This window comes from Eumetopias jubatus, unplaced genomic scaffold, assembly GCF_037043125.1.
Source record: "Eumetopias jubatus isolate StellerSeaLion01/CBP00866 unplaced genomic scaffold, mEumJub1_p1.0 scaffold_3, whole genome shotgun sequence".
In the NCBI taxonomy this organism is placed as follows: Eukaryota; Metazoa; Chordata; class Mammalia; order Carnivora; family Otariidae; genus Eumetopias; species Eumetopias jubatus.
This window is the reverse complement of record NW_028274809.1, coordinates 87,487,910-87,504,713: the sequence shown is the minus strand read 5'-3', so window position 1 is coordinate 87,504,713 and position 16,804 is coordinate 87,487,910. Positions and strand designations below refer to the sequence as shown.

Below are 16,804 nucleotides of genomic sequence, written 5' to 3'. Positions count from 1 at the left end.
ACTGAAATGAGCATGGAAGTGAATTATTCCTTAGACCCTCCAGCTAAGAGCCCAGCCTGAGGAACACCTTGATCTCAATTTTGTGAAACTTTAAGCAGAGAATTCATTAGATCCTGCCTAGACTTCTGACCTACAGAACTGTAAAATAAGAAATGTGTGCTGTTTTAAGGTGCTCAATTTATGGTAGTGTGTTACACAGCAATAGAAAACTAAGAAGAATCTCCTCATAATCTACATAGTTATGCTCAATATGTGTTTTCAAACTAGTGGGGTGTGTGTGTGTGTGTGCGTGTGTGCGTGTGTGTGTGTGTGTGTGTGTCTATGTGCTTTGTATGTGTGAGCAATAAAGTTTAAGAGAATATTAATTATTTTTCCAGATTCAATTTGCTCATATGCACACACATAAAGTTCATATATATATGCATATATAAATGTTAGTGATTTTTATACCTGTTATATACCTTTTATGTGATTAATTTTCTATAATGATTAACCTTTTATAATGATTAGCACAGTAACATATACACATTTATAAACAAAACCTTTTTAGTTGGAAAAATAATCAAAATCTTCTCTCCAGTTGTTAGTATACCTATCTTTAATATTTAGCATATTGATCTTGTCATTCTCAACAACTACCACAGAATCTGTCACATAGTAGTCACTCAATTAAAATTTGTTGTGTGTACATTGAATAGCCAAACGATTTGCACATGTACAGGAGGTTGTGTGGTATAATGGAAAGCATGCTGATGTGAATATAACGTGAGATGAGCCTGCATGAAAATCCTGCCTCCACTAAGAGAGAATCTCAGTGGGATCTATCTAACTTCTCTGAGCTTCATTTTCCTATCTAGAAGCCTGTATAGCAGGGTACAGTGTTCAACTGTAGCTCTGTCACTTAATTGCTTTAAGACCTCTAGCAAATAACTTGATTTATTTTTCTTATCTATAAAAGAAGACCATAGTTAGTATCATAAGCAGGGCCACCATTAGCTCATATAGTGCCTTCATGCAAATTAGAAAATATTGCCCCCTTTTCAAGATAATTTGTTTCCATTTGTGAGAAAATATGTACACCCTGATGACTGTGGCATTTATGTCACCTGGTGCCCTGTTCAGCATGAACAACTGTACCTGAGGTCCTGTTCAGGGTGGTGGTTAGAATCAAAAGAGATAATCCATATATGGCTCATGGCACAGAATCTGACTCATACTGATTATCCATTTTGTATCAATAATCACCATCATCATGTTTATCATAAACATCATCTACCTTAACATAGACATAGTAGCATTTAACCAGAATAGAGGACTATATTAGCATAAATGAAAACCCTGCTACATGGTAGGGTATGGCATAAATGTTTGAAGGAACATTCCTAGTAAGTACCTTGAACACAATAGTTCCTCAGTAGATAGCTACTGATCGATTGGATAGTTTTAGTTTTCTTAAAGAAAATGAACCTATACATTATGAGAAATCTAGTTCAGTGACAAAAGTTTCTTCACTATTTAAATGAAAATAGATAACATGCCATTCATTTAAAAAACTGAATTGTCTAGGGGCACCGGGGTGCTCGGTTAGTTACACGTCCCACCCGTGATTTCTGCTCGTGTCATGGTCTCATGGGTCATGAGATGGAACATTGCATAGGGCTCTATGCTCAGTGGGAAGTCTGCTTGGGGTTCTCTCTCTCTCTTTCCCTCTGCCCCTCCCCCCGTTATGCACGTGCACCCTCTCTCTCTCTAAAACAAATAAATAAATCTTTTTAAAAAACTGAATTGTCTGATATTGTGCAACTTTGGAAGTAAAATGTAACAAAATTCCCCAAAATTCCATGTGAAGAAAGAAGCATTTATTTTTTTTGTCAAATTTTGGAGCAACTCATCATTCATAAATATGTGAAAAAAATAAATCTGTAGTAATTATATACCATCTTTTTATCAAAAATATTTTTTCATTTGCCTAAGAATAGCATTGTAGAGTTAAATTAGGTGTTCTAACAGTGTTATAACCACTACTGTAGGAATAGGATTTCATTTTACATCTCTTTAAACAAGCTTATAATGCCTGTAAATGTAGTATCCTCATATATATCTTCAAAGAAGAGAAGCCATTTTTTTTAAAAGATTTTATTTATTTGACAGAGCGAGACACAGCAAGAGAGGGAACACAAGCAGGGGGAGTGGGAGAGGGAGAAACGGGCTTGCTGCGGAGCCGGGAGCCCGATGTGGGGCTCGATCCCAGGACCCTGGGATCATGACATGAGCCGAAGGCAGATGCTTAATGACTGAGCCACCCCGGCGCCCCAGAGAAGGCATTTTTTAATTGCTACATTATTCTTATACTGGTATGAAAATAGATAGAAGTTTACTAGATGGATAATAGGTTGCTCTATCAGTCTGCTAGAACTTCCCTAGCAAAACACCATAGACTAGGTGGCTTAAGCAACAGAAATTTATTTCTTCACAGTTCTGGAGCCCAGAGGTCTAAGATCAAGATGTTGTTAGGACTGTTTCCTGGGAAGCTTCTCTTTGGATTCTAGATGGTCACTGTCTTTCTGCTTCTTCACATGGTCTTCCATCTGTGCACGCTCGCCCCAGGGTCCCTTAGCGTATCCAAATTTCCTCTTCTTATAAGACCACCACTAAGCTCAGACCCACTCCAATGGCCTCTTTTTAAGTTGATTACCACTTTTAAGGTCCTATCTCCAAATGAAGTCACATTCTGAGGTATTAGGCTTCAACATATGAGTTCAACATATGAGTATTGGCCTTCGACATATGAGTTTTGAGAGAACACAATTCAACCCATAACAGACACTACAATAGGAAGCTAAGAAATAGAATTTCTGGGTTCTTATTCTAGCCTTGTCATCTATTAGCTATGAGATTCTTGACCAGGCAATCTGTCTGTGCCTTGCCTCAGATTTCTTTGTTTGTTTGTTTGTTTGTTTGTTTCTTTCTTTCTTTCTTTTTCTTTCTTTCTTTCCCTCTCTCTCTCTCTCTCTCTCTCTCTCTCTCTCTGTCTCTCTCTTTCTTTCTTTCTTTCTTTCTTTCTTTCTTTCTTTCTTTCTTTCTTTCTTTCTTTCTTTCTTTCTTTCTTTCTTTCTTTCTTTCTTTCTTTCTTTCTTTCTTCCCTTCCTTCCTTCCTTTCTTTCTTCCTTCTTTCAATAGCCACAATATCTGCTCTATCATTCTCAAAAAAAAAAAAAAGAGTTGCAATGGTCAGAAGATATTAAATGATTCTAATGTGCATGTCCTTTAAAAATCATCAAAACATTATACAACTTATTTCTACAATTCCTATTTGTTAAGAATGAGATTATTGGTTTTATGACTGTATGCTGAATTCAAAGACAAGTAATTTCTACGAGGAGTTACTTTTCTCTTGACAACTCAACTAGGGGTATTGGGAAGTATTTGTTTTCTTTCTTGCTGTTGAGTCCTAAGAAAGATTTGTGCCATTTGAAGGATTCCCTCTTGTATCTGATCCTTCAAGTTTAACCAGTGAATAACTTGGACAAACTCTTCCAAGGCATCTTTTTTATTTTCCAGTAAACAAACAACGAACCCTGCATGAAATCTGAGTGCATGGTGTTAGCCACATTCACTAAATTGGTGTCCTCTCACCTAAGCCCTGTTTAGTCTACCCATCTTCCACGAACTTTACTCCTTTGTGAGTAATTTCTCCCGTCCTGAAAATCAGGAAAGTTAATGTTACAAAGATTTTAATTAAAAAAAAAAATCAACACAAAGTTAATCATGCTGCCTGAATCCGAACAGGGCCAGTATAGCAATTAGTAGAATGATGATACTCTTGACCAGCTGAAAATTCCCTAAGCATATAACAGCTGGGTTTCATATCTTGCTTTTAGGGAAGGATGATAGAAGATGTGGGAGTAGGGACAGAAAAAGAAAGGCACTGCCATTAAAACAAGTTCTTAGAACACAACATCCTTTAGTGCTTCATTTAACAAAATATGTCATTTTAGAAGCACTTCTGAGTGAAAGTCAAATGTAAATTTTATACACTGACTATAAAGAATAAAACGTCCTCCAGGAAGAAATTTGCTCACCCGTGAAAGGTAGAAAGCCTTCCTCCCTAACCCCAAATGCTAGAGTAGATGTGGATAAATGATGGATTGAATCATTTCTAAGAAGACTTCTTGTTCAGCCTTCAGCTCTGTCCCTATAGAGTCCTGCAAGAGCATTTGTTTACAGTACATCATCCCTTAAGCCAAAGAGATTTTATCAGAGTTGTCTGTGGAATTCATCTATTTTGTTTTACCCCCTTTATTTTACAACATTTTGAAGTTTGCATTCCCTCTAGTTGCCAGTCCGGCTGAGGGCTGAGGAACACGAGTTTTTTCTATCCTGTGAACTGTGATCTTAGATCAGAAAACCAACAAGCAGTGACTCCTTGAGTCAAAAAGTGAGGCTTTTTTTTTTTTTTAATGCTGGTCTTGCTCTCCTGTGTGAACCGTAGTACACTCAGTTTTATCACCTCTGCCTCCAATCAAGCTTTCTTAAAATCGCAGAGGCAGACTTTCAGAGACCTATTAGTACATTGTGGGGCAGAATGAAGAGAAATGTCACCCTCCACCCATCCCCACTGTGCTAGGAAAAGGAACCAACATTAGACAGGCTCTTTCAATTCATAATTACACTTTTCCCCACCTTTCTGTCACCCTTCCATATCAACTCTTAAGTGGGAGTCTTTTTATTATTAAAGAAGGGTCAGTGTTTTTGGCCTCTCCATTGCTAAAGAAAGGAGTCTCAGAATAAAATGAAGAGCAAAACAAAAAGAATTGAAAGAGACATAAACTGTCCTCATGGGTCTCATATGCTTTCCCTTTAATCTGTAAGTTTCAACTTCTCTACCTAACGAAAAGCTTAGCTGTGTGGCTCTCATATATTAGCTCATTGCAAAGTGACCTCTAAATCACCATTACTTAGAAACAAGCACCACACTTCCATTCATTTTATTGTTCCTATAGTCTAGTTTATGCCCTATTCTACTATATATTTTTAAAGGGCAGGATCTGTTTGCTAATAACCTCCCACTTGAATTTCATTTTATTTCTCTGACCTCTGTCAAAGAAAGAAAATTTAGAAGGAAATTATAAAAGTGTTTCTACCTTATATCCTAGGGGAAAGGTCACTGTACAAATATAAGAAGTTCATTAATATCTTCCTATCTAAATAATGTTTAAAATCCTACACACCAGAAACATAATAGAAGTGATCAGCTCATGCAGAGGCACATTGAACCCTAACCACTCACAGTTATTTTCATTTTTCATAAATGCTTCTATTCCTATTACCCAGGAGCCTTGTTATTTTACGGCATTATTCAATTAGAACTGATCACTCCCCATGTCAGTGTGTTATAACCCTGTTGGGCTAGCTTTTTGTGTTTTTCAAATGACATCATATTTTTAAATTAAGTGGACTAAGGGGTCCTCGGAGGAACTGGATCCTTCTTTACCTCAGCATTTCCAAAAAGGAAGGCAAGTTCAAAGAAATATAAACTCTGCCTTCACCAATAATAGCCAGTATACAGGAGGGCAGAGGAGAGAACCCTAAACTCAGTTTCTTCATTTTCTAAAATGACATAACCTCAACATTTCAGGACTGCAGTGTTGATTAAATATGATTATTCACTCGTGTTTTGTAGCCATGTATTTTAACTTTAGTCAATTGATGTTTTTGGAAGAGTTCCTAGAGAAAAGCCACCTGTCCCCAAATAATCTCGATACCGTATCTGTCCTATTGTTTGAGTATAACATACCTAATTATTAAAACCTGTTAACAACTTAAATCAAATGAGTGTATGTAGTAGATTAATCCTATCCCCGGCCACACCTTTGGAGAATAAAGCCAATTTTCAGTAAGAATGTGAGAGAGGGGCAGTTAGGATGTTCAATCTAAAGACCCTCAGGGTAAGGTACTTGGTCAGAGCTCTGGGCATCTGGAATTCAGGGTAGGGTGTGTGGTGAAGAAAGTCTTCCTATGCCACACTTTTTCTTTTCCTTTCCTTCTTTCTTTTCTTTTTTTTTTCTTTCTTTCTTTTTTCTTTTTTCATTTTTTTAACAGAGAGAGAGGGAGACGAAAAGGACAAACAGGGAAGAGGCAAAGAGAGAGAATCCTAAGCAGGCTTGGAGCCCAACATGGGGCTCGATCTCATGACCCTGAGACCATGACCTGAGCTGAAATCAAGAGTGTGTCGCTGAACTGACTGAGCCCCCCAGGTGCCCTGCAACAGACACTATTTTATAAGCACATTACTATGAGGCAGGTACTGTCATGTCCTTTGTACAGACAAGGTAATGGAAGCCTGGAAAAGTTAAGTGAGTTGCCGGAGAGCAAAGATATTCATGGAGGAACTGGCTTTGGAGCCGAGCCGCTGGGATTCAGAAGCCCTGATGGTGCACTGTGCCTGGCTCCTCCCACGCGGTGGATGGAGAGGAGGAAGGGGAGGGAAAGGACATGGTGGCACATGCTGCCCGGTGCCTCTGCCTACCCAATAGCTACCGTCCCCTTGTTCTTTAATAGCAGAGCCACTGATTCTCTTTTGGAAAGCAAGGGGCCCTGGTAAAAATACTCATTGCCCCACACCTCACCCGTTTCATTCTGGTCAAGGGCATTTAAGCGGAAATCCACTGAGCTTGATATTTTGTTAAACAGAGAGACTGGCACTTGCCTTTTCCATCTTCCCCATCCCTTCTTTCTGCTTGAAATGAAATCATCTACCAGCAGAGGTGAAGTAGTCATGCTTTGACTCTAAAACTGACAGCTCCATGCTAAGAGTGGCAGAGCAGAAAGGTGGTGTTCTGCAATTTTCTTGTGGAAGAACAACAAATCCTTATCTGGTTAAGTGACTGTTCCTGTTTTGCATCAAATGCAATCCTAACCCATAAGGTGATATGCAAACCTAGGACAAAGAACCCAGTTTTTGTAGGTGACACCATACTGGGTGAGTCTGGCCCCATGTGGCGGTGGGTACACACGGAGCTCTGTGCGACATACTTCTGCTGTGAGGGGTGATGCTGCTCACTGGGGCAGCAGTATCTGGGCACAGACCCAACTCCATACTGAACAGTGGGGGTAGCTCAGCACTGACACTGCGACCTGGGTTAGCAAACTACAGCCCACTGGCCAAATCCCACCGGTGGCCTATGTTGAATAGACTGTAAGCTGAGAAAGTTTTTTGTTTTTGTTTCCCATTTTAAAGGGTTTGACAAACAAACAAAAAAGCCAGAAGATGCAATGGAAATCATATGGGACACAGAATCTAAAATATTTACCATCTGGTCCTTTTCAGAAAAAGTCTGCTGATCCTTCAGAAGGACGGGATAGAGTCGAGTCAATGTGCCAATGATCACCATTATCCAGGTTGAAGGCCATTTTTATTCACCTTTGTTGGCCGGTGAGTCATTACATCCAAAGTATGGTATGTAATTAAAGGGCACCCTAAATGATTATCTGAAGGGGGGGCGGTGTAGGGCAACAGGGAAAGAAAACAAACAGCAGAACAAATATCTTCCTGACTTAAAAAGGAAGAATATAGTTTTAAGTATATTCACATCAGATTGGCAGAAAACATCACACATCAGCTGAAGCAGATTGTTGGAAAGGAAGTATCATTAAGCACTGAACAGAAAATCCTAGAAGGAATTAAATTCTGAATACCTCAGAATAAAAGTGCCTTTTAAGACTTCCCTGCCACAGGTGGTGCTAAGCTTTCATTCCACAAATAAACATTATCACCATTTACTTTAATTCTTGTCACATACAACAACGCTAGACTAACAACCGGATTAAAAGCACTGAGTAGAAAGATGGTGATTTTCCTGATTTTCTATTCTCATTGCCTCGCAGAACCTAAAGATGATTAGCCATTTAGACTCTTGAAAAATTACCTCAAATAATATGGAGAAATAAGGAGTTTTATTTTTAATAGGAAGTTAATGAATCATTTCTCACATCCAATGTAAGGATATAAATTATTAAATTTCTCCAATTGCATACTTGAGAAAACTCATCCCAACATGCAATCAGCTTAGTGGTAAACCAACCTCCCACAAAAGTTTGGGGTCTTTTTGGTTTTGGTTTTTGGTTTTTTTGTTTGTTTGTTTTTTGGGGGGTTGCCTTTTTTTTCCACTAGAGCCTCAGCCTAAATAAACACAAAAGAGGAACGTACGTGCACGTTAACATCTCAGATCCCCAGATATCTAAATTTCATTTAAGTTCAAAATTTCTTGTTTTTCTGTATGCACATTTATCTTCTAAAGCATTTCAATCATCAGCATTTCACAAGTAAAGCTTTTTTTTTTTTTTTCCTATTAGAATGTTGTCACGGCAAAGCTTTCCCACTATCATAATCAATTCGATGCTATATTGGTCTTCTTTTCATCTTAAAGGCTAAGTGGATTTAGGAAAAATAAATGTATTGCATCAGCTGTTTTCATCTAATATTTTGTAGATACAACATATTTTGTCTTCAAATCAAAGATGATAACACATTTTCGTTCATATACTGAGCACAAAATTACCCTTCCTAAGAATCACAATCTTCAAGGTTTTCGATTTCTAGTATTTATCCTTCACACTGAATCCATCCATATAATTATAAAATTATGCAATTATTTTATGTAGATCAGTGATGACTGCATATGAATGTCATAAACAACACATTACAAAGCACTATGATTAGAGAAAATGATAATTGTGAACATCTGGATTGAGAAATTTAAATTTGAAAAACTCTGATATTTTTCATACAGTTTTTTTCTATGCTTGTCCAACTTTCAATGGTACTGACCGAAACCATTTATCTGGAACAGGCTAATTTAATGTAGATCCAAATATGTTGCCCAGATCAAGTACCCAGGTAGAAAACACAGTCATGTCTCTGTGTTGTTATGTAACTACACTGATATAAGAATAGTTTTAACATTTCCTTTAAGGATATTCAGCAATTTTGATGTTAAAAGAGTAAGAACAGCCAAAATGAAGAAATATTTTTAAATAGAATTCATCACATTTTATTGGAGAAGAAAATAACTATATACTTAAAAACTGCCAAAAATATCTTGAGCAGGTATGAATTTCATTTTAAAAATATTTTAAGAAAGCAGAAAAGTCTATCTCTATTTTTAATGAACCCATATGTAATTTCTAACTTAAGGCCTCAGGCTGCTAAAGCCCCTAATCTCTGTAAATGATCTACCTTTTCCCAAGCCCAAGGTGCTGTCTATGTTCTGGGCAGAGTGGACATTCAAATATTCAACAACATTTGTGGCAGATACACTGACCATTCATAAGAAATGCCCAATCAATCAGGGTGGACGCTGGCTGGCAAACTCGGGTCTAGTCCATTGGTGTGGCCCTGATGGGTATCAGCCATGTTCCTAGAGATGTGGAGTGGGCACGGGAGGGGGAAACGGATACTTATCATCCAATACATTTGAGCATTCATTGCAAGGTCTCTTTCTTCTCTGGGCTTGGGTTGTGATCACACAGGTCCTTGCTACTCTTTTCTACCACAAAGTCTCTCCAGTCTGAATCTCCTACTGAACTCCCTCTTTAGCACAAAAAAAAAAAAAAAGAAAGAAAAGAAAAATCATTATTCTCTATTCTTCATCAGCATAAAGGATACTCCTGCCTTTATAGGCTCTCCAACCGTCTTCTCAATTGCTTTTTTTTTTTTTTAAGATTTTATTTATTTCAGAGAGCGAGAGTATATGAGAGGGGGGAGGATCAAAGGGAGAAGCAGGCTCCTGGCCGAGCAGGGAGCCCGATGCGGGACTCGATCCCTGGACTCCAGGATCATGACCTGAGTCGAAGGCAGTCGCTTAACCAACTGAGCCACCCAGGCGCCCTTCTCAATTGCTTTTGCTTTGTGCCAGGTAAACAGTTCCATAGAATTTTTCCCTTTAACGTGGCCTTCCTGCACATGCATTCCACAAAGCTATCTCACGTCTCTGTCATTTTTCCCCATCAGCAATTTTGTGGAAAGATCAGGACAGAAACACAAGATTCCAGTACCAAAACTCAAAAATTTAACTTTTTATTTTAATTGTCCCATGGCAATCCAACCTTGCAGCTAACAAGGAGAAAACTCCCAGAGGGTACTTCAATAGGGGAGGGTCCCACTACTTATATATTTCATGCCCACTGCATTTATCATTGTCTTCTCTCAGTATTATGCCATCTGCACGCACAGCCGTACTATTGAGATTTTTTCCTTCTTTTTCATGTTTAAACAACTTTATTATTATATAATTCACATACCATACAATTCACCCATTTTAATATGTATGAGTCAATGTTTTTAAATGTATTAACAGTGTTGTACAACCATACTGTAATCTAATTTTAGGAAATTCTCACCTTCAGAAGAGATCCCATACTCATTCGCTGTCAATCCTCATTGCCTCCAACCCCACCTGGCCCTGAGAACCACTCACTTACTTTATATTTCTGTAGATTTCCCTATCTCAGATCTTTCATATGAATGAAATCATAAAATACATGGACTTTTGTGACTTGCTTCTTTTCCTTAGCAAAATGTCTTCAAGGTTTATCCATGTAGCATGCATGAGTACTTCATTTTTTATTGCCAAATAACATTCTTTTGTATGGATTTACTACATTTTATTTTACCCATTAGGGCTTTTCCCCATTAACCTATTTTTTTTTCTATGCTATAAGGAGTCTAGTAAAGGTTTTCTGAATTAAACTGGTGAGAATTACAAATGTAGTAAACAACTACAACCTCTTCCTATGGAAGAAGTGATCTGTTCAAAGGAAGGAGCAACTAATGCAAATATTCAAGAACCTATATGCTGAGAAACTTTAAAAACACTAGCAAACATAAAGAAAATGAATAATCATTGCCTCTGCTTTCTAATGGCAAGATTTTTATCAACACTTATATTGGCCCTGCCTGCAAGACTTGTAAACAAGTAAATAAAAATGGAAAATGGAACCAGTAATTGTTATCTCTTACAGTATCAAGCACTAAGGATGATGGATTTTTTTTTTCCCCACTTCAACCCAAAAGCACCAGATAGCGGCTTTGAGAAAACTGATAAGCTGTCACACCTGGTTCCAGGGGGTGCACAGACTAAACTAGAAGTGCTGGAAATATCAATATCAAAATTTAGGGAACGGCTCGTACTCCATATGATAGTGGGTATTAAAAAGAAGTATAGCAGATTTAGCTGGGGCCCTATCATTTATAATTTTGCGTTAGTGGCACTTTTCATGTATGCAAAACCCTCAGTGAACTACAAGTTTGATAAGGTGGTATTATTACAGTTGGGATCCATGTGTGTGAAGAGCTTCTGAAGCTAATATTATGAAGGCAAAGAAGCTCCATGTATGGATGAATAAATAGAATTTCTGTCTTGCCGTTTCTAAAGAAAACATGTTCAATAATTTGTATAGTGCCTGAAGACATTAACAGAAATAATATGGGAGCCCAACTTGATTACTTTACTATTCCCTCTATTTGCTCCTCTGTCTCAAAATGGGTGAAATAAATGATTGGATATGGTCTTATTCCCTTTGAGTGTTATGTTTAAAGGATTTTTTTTCCTCCTCAAGATATTTTTTTTTCTAGTAGTTAACACAATTACATTGAAATAATTAACCTTGCATTTTCTTCCCTTCAAAAATTAATTCACAAAACTGCATTTTATGGTCTCATTCACATAGTCATTTTAAAGGAAACACAAACAGAAGATTTCAAGTTTCCTAGGCTATTTGGAAAAAAAAAAAAAAAGAAAGAAGCAACTGGAACAGCAGTCATCCGTGAAAACAACTGACATTTAGTTTCACATGTAAGGTAAATCTGAATGGCACGAGAACCTTTCTACTCACAGGTATCTAAAGACTCGTCTGAATCATCAGGGCAGTCAGGGTCCCCATCACACAGCCAGCTCTGGGAGACACAAGTCACATGATCGTGGCAAAGAAATTCACCAGGATCACACAACTGCTGATCTGAAAATGAAAATGTTTTGAAATAAAATATGAATGATCTGAACACAAACACAAGAGCAGTACAAAGATGAAATGTGGGAAAGCAATACATAAAAGGTACATGAGTGTGATCCCCACTTTCTGTTCAGCAGCAAAACTAAACCAATTGTTTATCTTAATTTTAGCCACTCAGCTCAAGCACACAATTTTGGTAGAATTGACTACATTGCGGTCTCACACAATCTGTCCAGAAAATAGTTAAGAATTCTCTTTGTGTTTACAACTAGAACTTTGGTCATATTGGATAAGGCATATGGCAATCAGAGCCAGTGGGTTTTATAGAAGATGTTGATCCAAAGCAGACGTTCTTGAGTATAGAAATTTTAGTTTCTTCCTCTGCTCTAAGAGAAAGAAAAATCAGAAATAAAACTTAAATATTGTACTTAAACTCCATCTCTGAGAATTCAGGTCCTAATCATCTGTCCTGATACTGAGGCTTCATGTGCCTACATTAATTAGATGTCCATTATCATAATATTTGCTTTTCTTTTTTTGCTACAAGTTCCCAGATGACAGCTTCTGTTACTGGACAGCAAAAGTGATAGTAACTTCCATAAAGCTTTGCTCTAACTTGGGTTTCTACAACTGGTTTTACCCAAAAATCACATTATTTTCCTTCAATGGCTTCAGAATATTTACACTCTGTAGTCTTGCCTCAAGTCCTAGTAAACTCATCATATGTCTTGTTTTTTATTTTGTTTTGGTTTTGCAATATACTTATGTATACACTGTTAATCCATTCAATAAAAATATTTACATTTTTAATATTTTAAATGTCTGAAATAGGAATATTTTTTACAATTGATGATCTCTGAATGTGAAGGAGTGTTAGTCATATCAAATCATAGCCATTTGATATCACTTACACTTTTGTTATGTATATACAGGAATGATTCAAGATAAAAAAATTTATTAGTAAGTAGGTCTTTCAATATGTAGCAAATAAAAATTCTGTGACATGAAAACATTAGACCATAACTTAATTGACTTTTTTCCCCCAGGATTACAGAATGATGGTGCATTTTCCACATAATGGGATCAAATATGGTATATCTTTTTTTCTCTCCCTTAACCTCTTCTCTCTTGACCCCAACATAATTTTCAATAATATATATTACAAACATACACAAACATATACACAACTTGTGGGTATATAACTATTTTTTTCCACTTTCAAACTATAGATATTACCTGAAATTCCTATTATTTTATCTTATCCTATTATATTTTTCAATAAATTCACCATCAATACCCCCACTTATTACTTCTATTATCATAGCTGGGTTGTTTTTGTTTTGTTTTGTTTTGTTTTTACATTAAGTGGATTGAGCATACTCTGTATTTGGGTCTAGGGTAAGTGCTACAAAAATGTAGAAGTCACCATCTTTGTCTTTAAGGATCCAGCAGACTGTTTGTGTCAACACATCCAGGAGGAGAAAAAAGTACTTTTATACAATAATTTGCCAAATAAATGATATAGAAAATAATTGATAAAAGAAGAGACCACAGACGTGCCTGGGTGGCTCAGTTGGTTAGGTGTCTGCCTTAGACTCAGGTCATGATCCCAGGGTCCTGGGATGGAGCCCCACATCTGGCTCCCTGCTCAGGGAAGTCTGCTTCTTCCTCTCCCCCTGGCCTCTCCCCGACAACCCCACTTGTGTTCTCACTCGCTCTCTCTCTCTCAAATAAATAAATAAAATCTTAAAAAAAAACTAAAAAAAAGAAAAGACCACAAAGATGGAGACAAAAACAGAATAGTTTGGAGATGTAAGCATTACTTTAAAAATGGGTAGGATTTGGATAAATGGAAAGTAAATATAGGGCATTCCAGACAAGGGGTAGAGTGACAATATAACTAAGGAACTAATTATTAAAGTGCATTTGAAAGAAACAAACAAAAAATTCTAAAATTGAAATGACATTCAGGTTATAAAATCTTGATTTTTTTTCACCAAATAATTTGTGTGATATTTATAAGTACATTCCACCACTAGAGGAGGAGGATTTAAATTTTGCTTTAGACTGTCACATAACTTTTGTAGTTAATGTAGGGAAAGAGCATGAGATGAAATTCAAATTGTTTTGCTTATAGACAAGGAAACCATGTAATTTATCACCAAACTGGGAGAGTTCTGAAGATGAAGGAAAGCTTTTTAATAATTATACTGGGAAACAGGCATAAATCAAATTTATTCCAGAAAAATCGGAATGGATGTTCATTGTACCTATAGCTACTCTGCATTTGATCTATGATCTTGAGATGCTAGATGGTTTCCTTCCTTCTTACCTCCCAAACTATAACAAATTGCTATGAGGATAAGGAAAAAGAGATGGTGCCTTGCTAAATACCGTCGTATAATGCTTGACTCAGTAAATAATCAATAAGTACTTATTGAAAGTATAAAGAAGTAAAAAAGGACCATAAAGAACTGTTAATGGTGTTGGAAAATAACATCTCAAAAACACAGGTCAGAGTCAGGAATGAAGGACCTTGATTACCATAGGAAATGTTCTGTAGATAATTTGAAGTCATACAAAAGTACTAAGAATGGTTATTTATAATAAAATATTGTACAAAGTCATCTGTCAGGAGACTGTTGCAATTGTCTAGAGAAAAGCTCCTGATGATTGAACTGAAGTAATGGGGACTAAAATGGAGACTCTGCTCCAAGTGAGGTAAGAGTTATGAATCAGTGACCAAATGGTTGAAAGGTTCAAATATGTCTCTAAGTAAATGCCTTAAAAATTGATTGGATATCATCTCAAAACCAAGATAAAACATACTGATATTTAAAAAAAAAAAACAAAAGAAAAAGTAATGTGCGTGTGAGCCTGGTCATGGGGGCATTGGAATAATATTAGTAGGTATAACAGAAGGAATAATAAGTATTTTATAGTGGTTTTTTTTAACCTCAAAAGCACTTCCACCACCACTACCCCATCTTAATTTGTTCATTCATTTACTTATTAAATAATCACTAATGAGTTTCTACTATGTTCTAGGCACTGGTGATACATTATTTTTTCCTAAAGCAGAAATCTCTGCCATCATGAAACTTAAATTTTAGTGGCAGGATAGAAACAAAAATAAAATAAATGAGTTAAATGTATAGTATATTAGAAAATAAAACCCTATGGAGAAAAATAAAACAGATGGAGATTAAGAATAGGAGGCTGCGGAGAAGGAGGTACAATTTTAAATAAAGTGGTCAGAGAATATGTCACAGACAATGTGACATTTGAAATAAAGACTTATATAAGGTAAAGGAGATAACCATTTGAATAAAAGGTCATGAGGTAAAGGTCATACACTAAGGACCTGAGGCAGGAGGGTGCTCAGCAAATTTAAAGAAACACTAAGGAGATCAGAATGGCTGGAGAAAAAGAGAGTAGAAAGAGTTGAGGTCAAGAAATCAGTAAATACAAGGTTGAAATAAGCAGTTGAAGGTTTGAGTTTTACTAAAAATCAAGATGGGAAACCGCTGAAAGGTTCTAAGTAAAGAGAGAGACTAACCTACTTTTTAAAAGGATAATTCTGACTACTATGCTGAGAATAAACTTCAGTGAAGTGAAAGTGGAAACAAGGAGATCAATGAGAATGTTATTGCAATAATGTATATGAGAAGGGATGATTGGTAGATAAATATATTGGTGAAATGGAGTTTCAAGACCGTGTTTGATGAGGAAACTGAAGTCAAATATTCTGCTCACCATCTCATTAAATGTCAGATTCTTAAATTCAGATCTTTGACCCTCAGTGTATGACTTTTCAACTGTTTTCAGAATATAATGAGTATGAGATGCTTGTGGGAGATCCAAAAATAAATATGCACCAGGCAGTGATGCATTTAAATCTGAAATTCAGGAGAATAATTAAAGCTGGAAACATGGAACAAACCTGGAGATGTAAGAAGACAGTGAAAAACTCTAAGAATAGATGTAGATGAAATTAAAGTGAGGTGGGAGGGAAAGAGGTGAGGGCAAAGTAATAAGAATAGGTCAGGCATGGAGATGGAGGGGACAGAAAGTTTAACCAGAGATACAAAACGAGAAGGGCAAAGAAAAGGAGCTTTACTAAAACCATGTGAAATCGCAAGAGCTGGAATGAGGAAGGGGGTCATTTTGACAACGCTCAAGTATGATGAGTTCTGAAAAGATGGAGTAGACTTGGAGGCTGACGAAAAGGTGCCAGAGAAGGAAGAGGGACTGGAGCCCAAGGATATGAAAGTGGAGCAGTTTCCCAAGGAGAATTCATGGTGCTGGAATGAGAAACTGAACACTAGTAGTAGGAGCACCTGCCCTGAGGAAGAAAGGATAGAAATATGAAATAGATAAATCATTAGCTGGCAGGGAAGCTGGTATTCTTGCCTGATCATGTTTTCTCAAAGAACAGAAAAGCAAGATTAATAATAATAATAAATAATAATAATAAATAAATAATTAATAAATAATAATTTTTTTAATTTGGAAAAAGGTAGAATTGGAAAGAGTGGTGAAGGTTTAGGATAACTACTATGGGAAATTGGAAAAGGAATCAACTAGGAATCGGGGAAAAGATGTCTTTGTAACAGCGATGGGGATCCAGCTAAGAATGAAAAGCATATATTTGACAGTTAAGTATTTTGTTCATTTTGTTTTGTATTAATGTCCAAACGTTCACCTACATTGAACCACAGATACAGAATAATCTCCTTGAGAAAATTTCAAAAGAAAATCCCTTGGGAAAATATGCAAGTCACCCTCAATA

General features: G+C 36.7%; 1 protein-coding gene across 2 annotated transcripts in view; it reads right to left on the bottom strand.

The window, feature by feature from the left end:
• Positions 1-16,804, bottom strand: part of LRP1B (LDL receptor related protein 1B) — a 1,880,289-nt gene that overhangs the window by 1,515,633 nt on the left and 347,852 nt on the right. For both annotated transcript variants that reach the window (XM_088022156.1, XM_088022157.1), the window contains one exon: positions 11,896-12,018. In XM_088022156.1, coding sequence (XP_087878282.1) covers positions 11,896-12,018 — 123 coding nt within the window. The remainder of the gene's footprint in view (positions 1-11,895; positions 12,019-16,804) is intronic.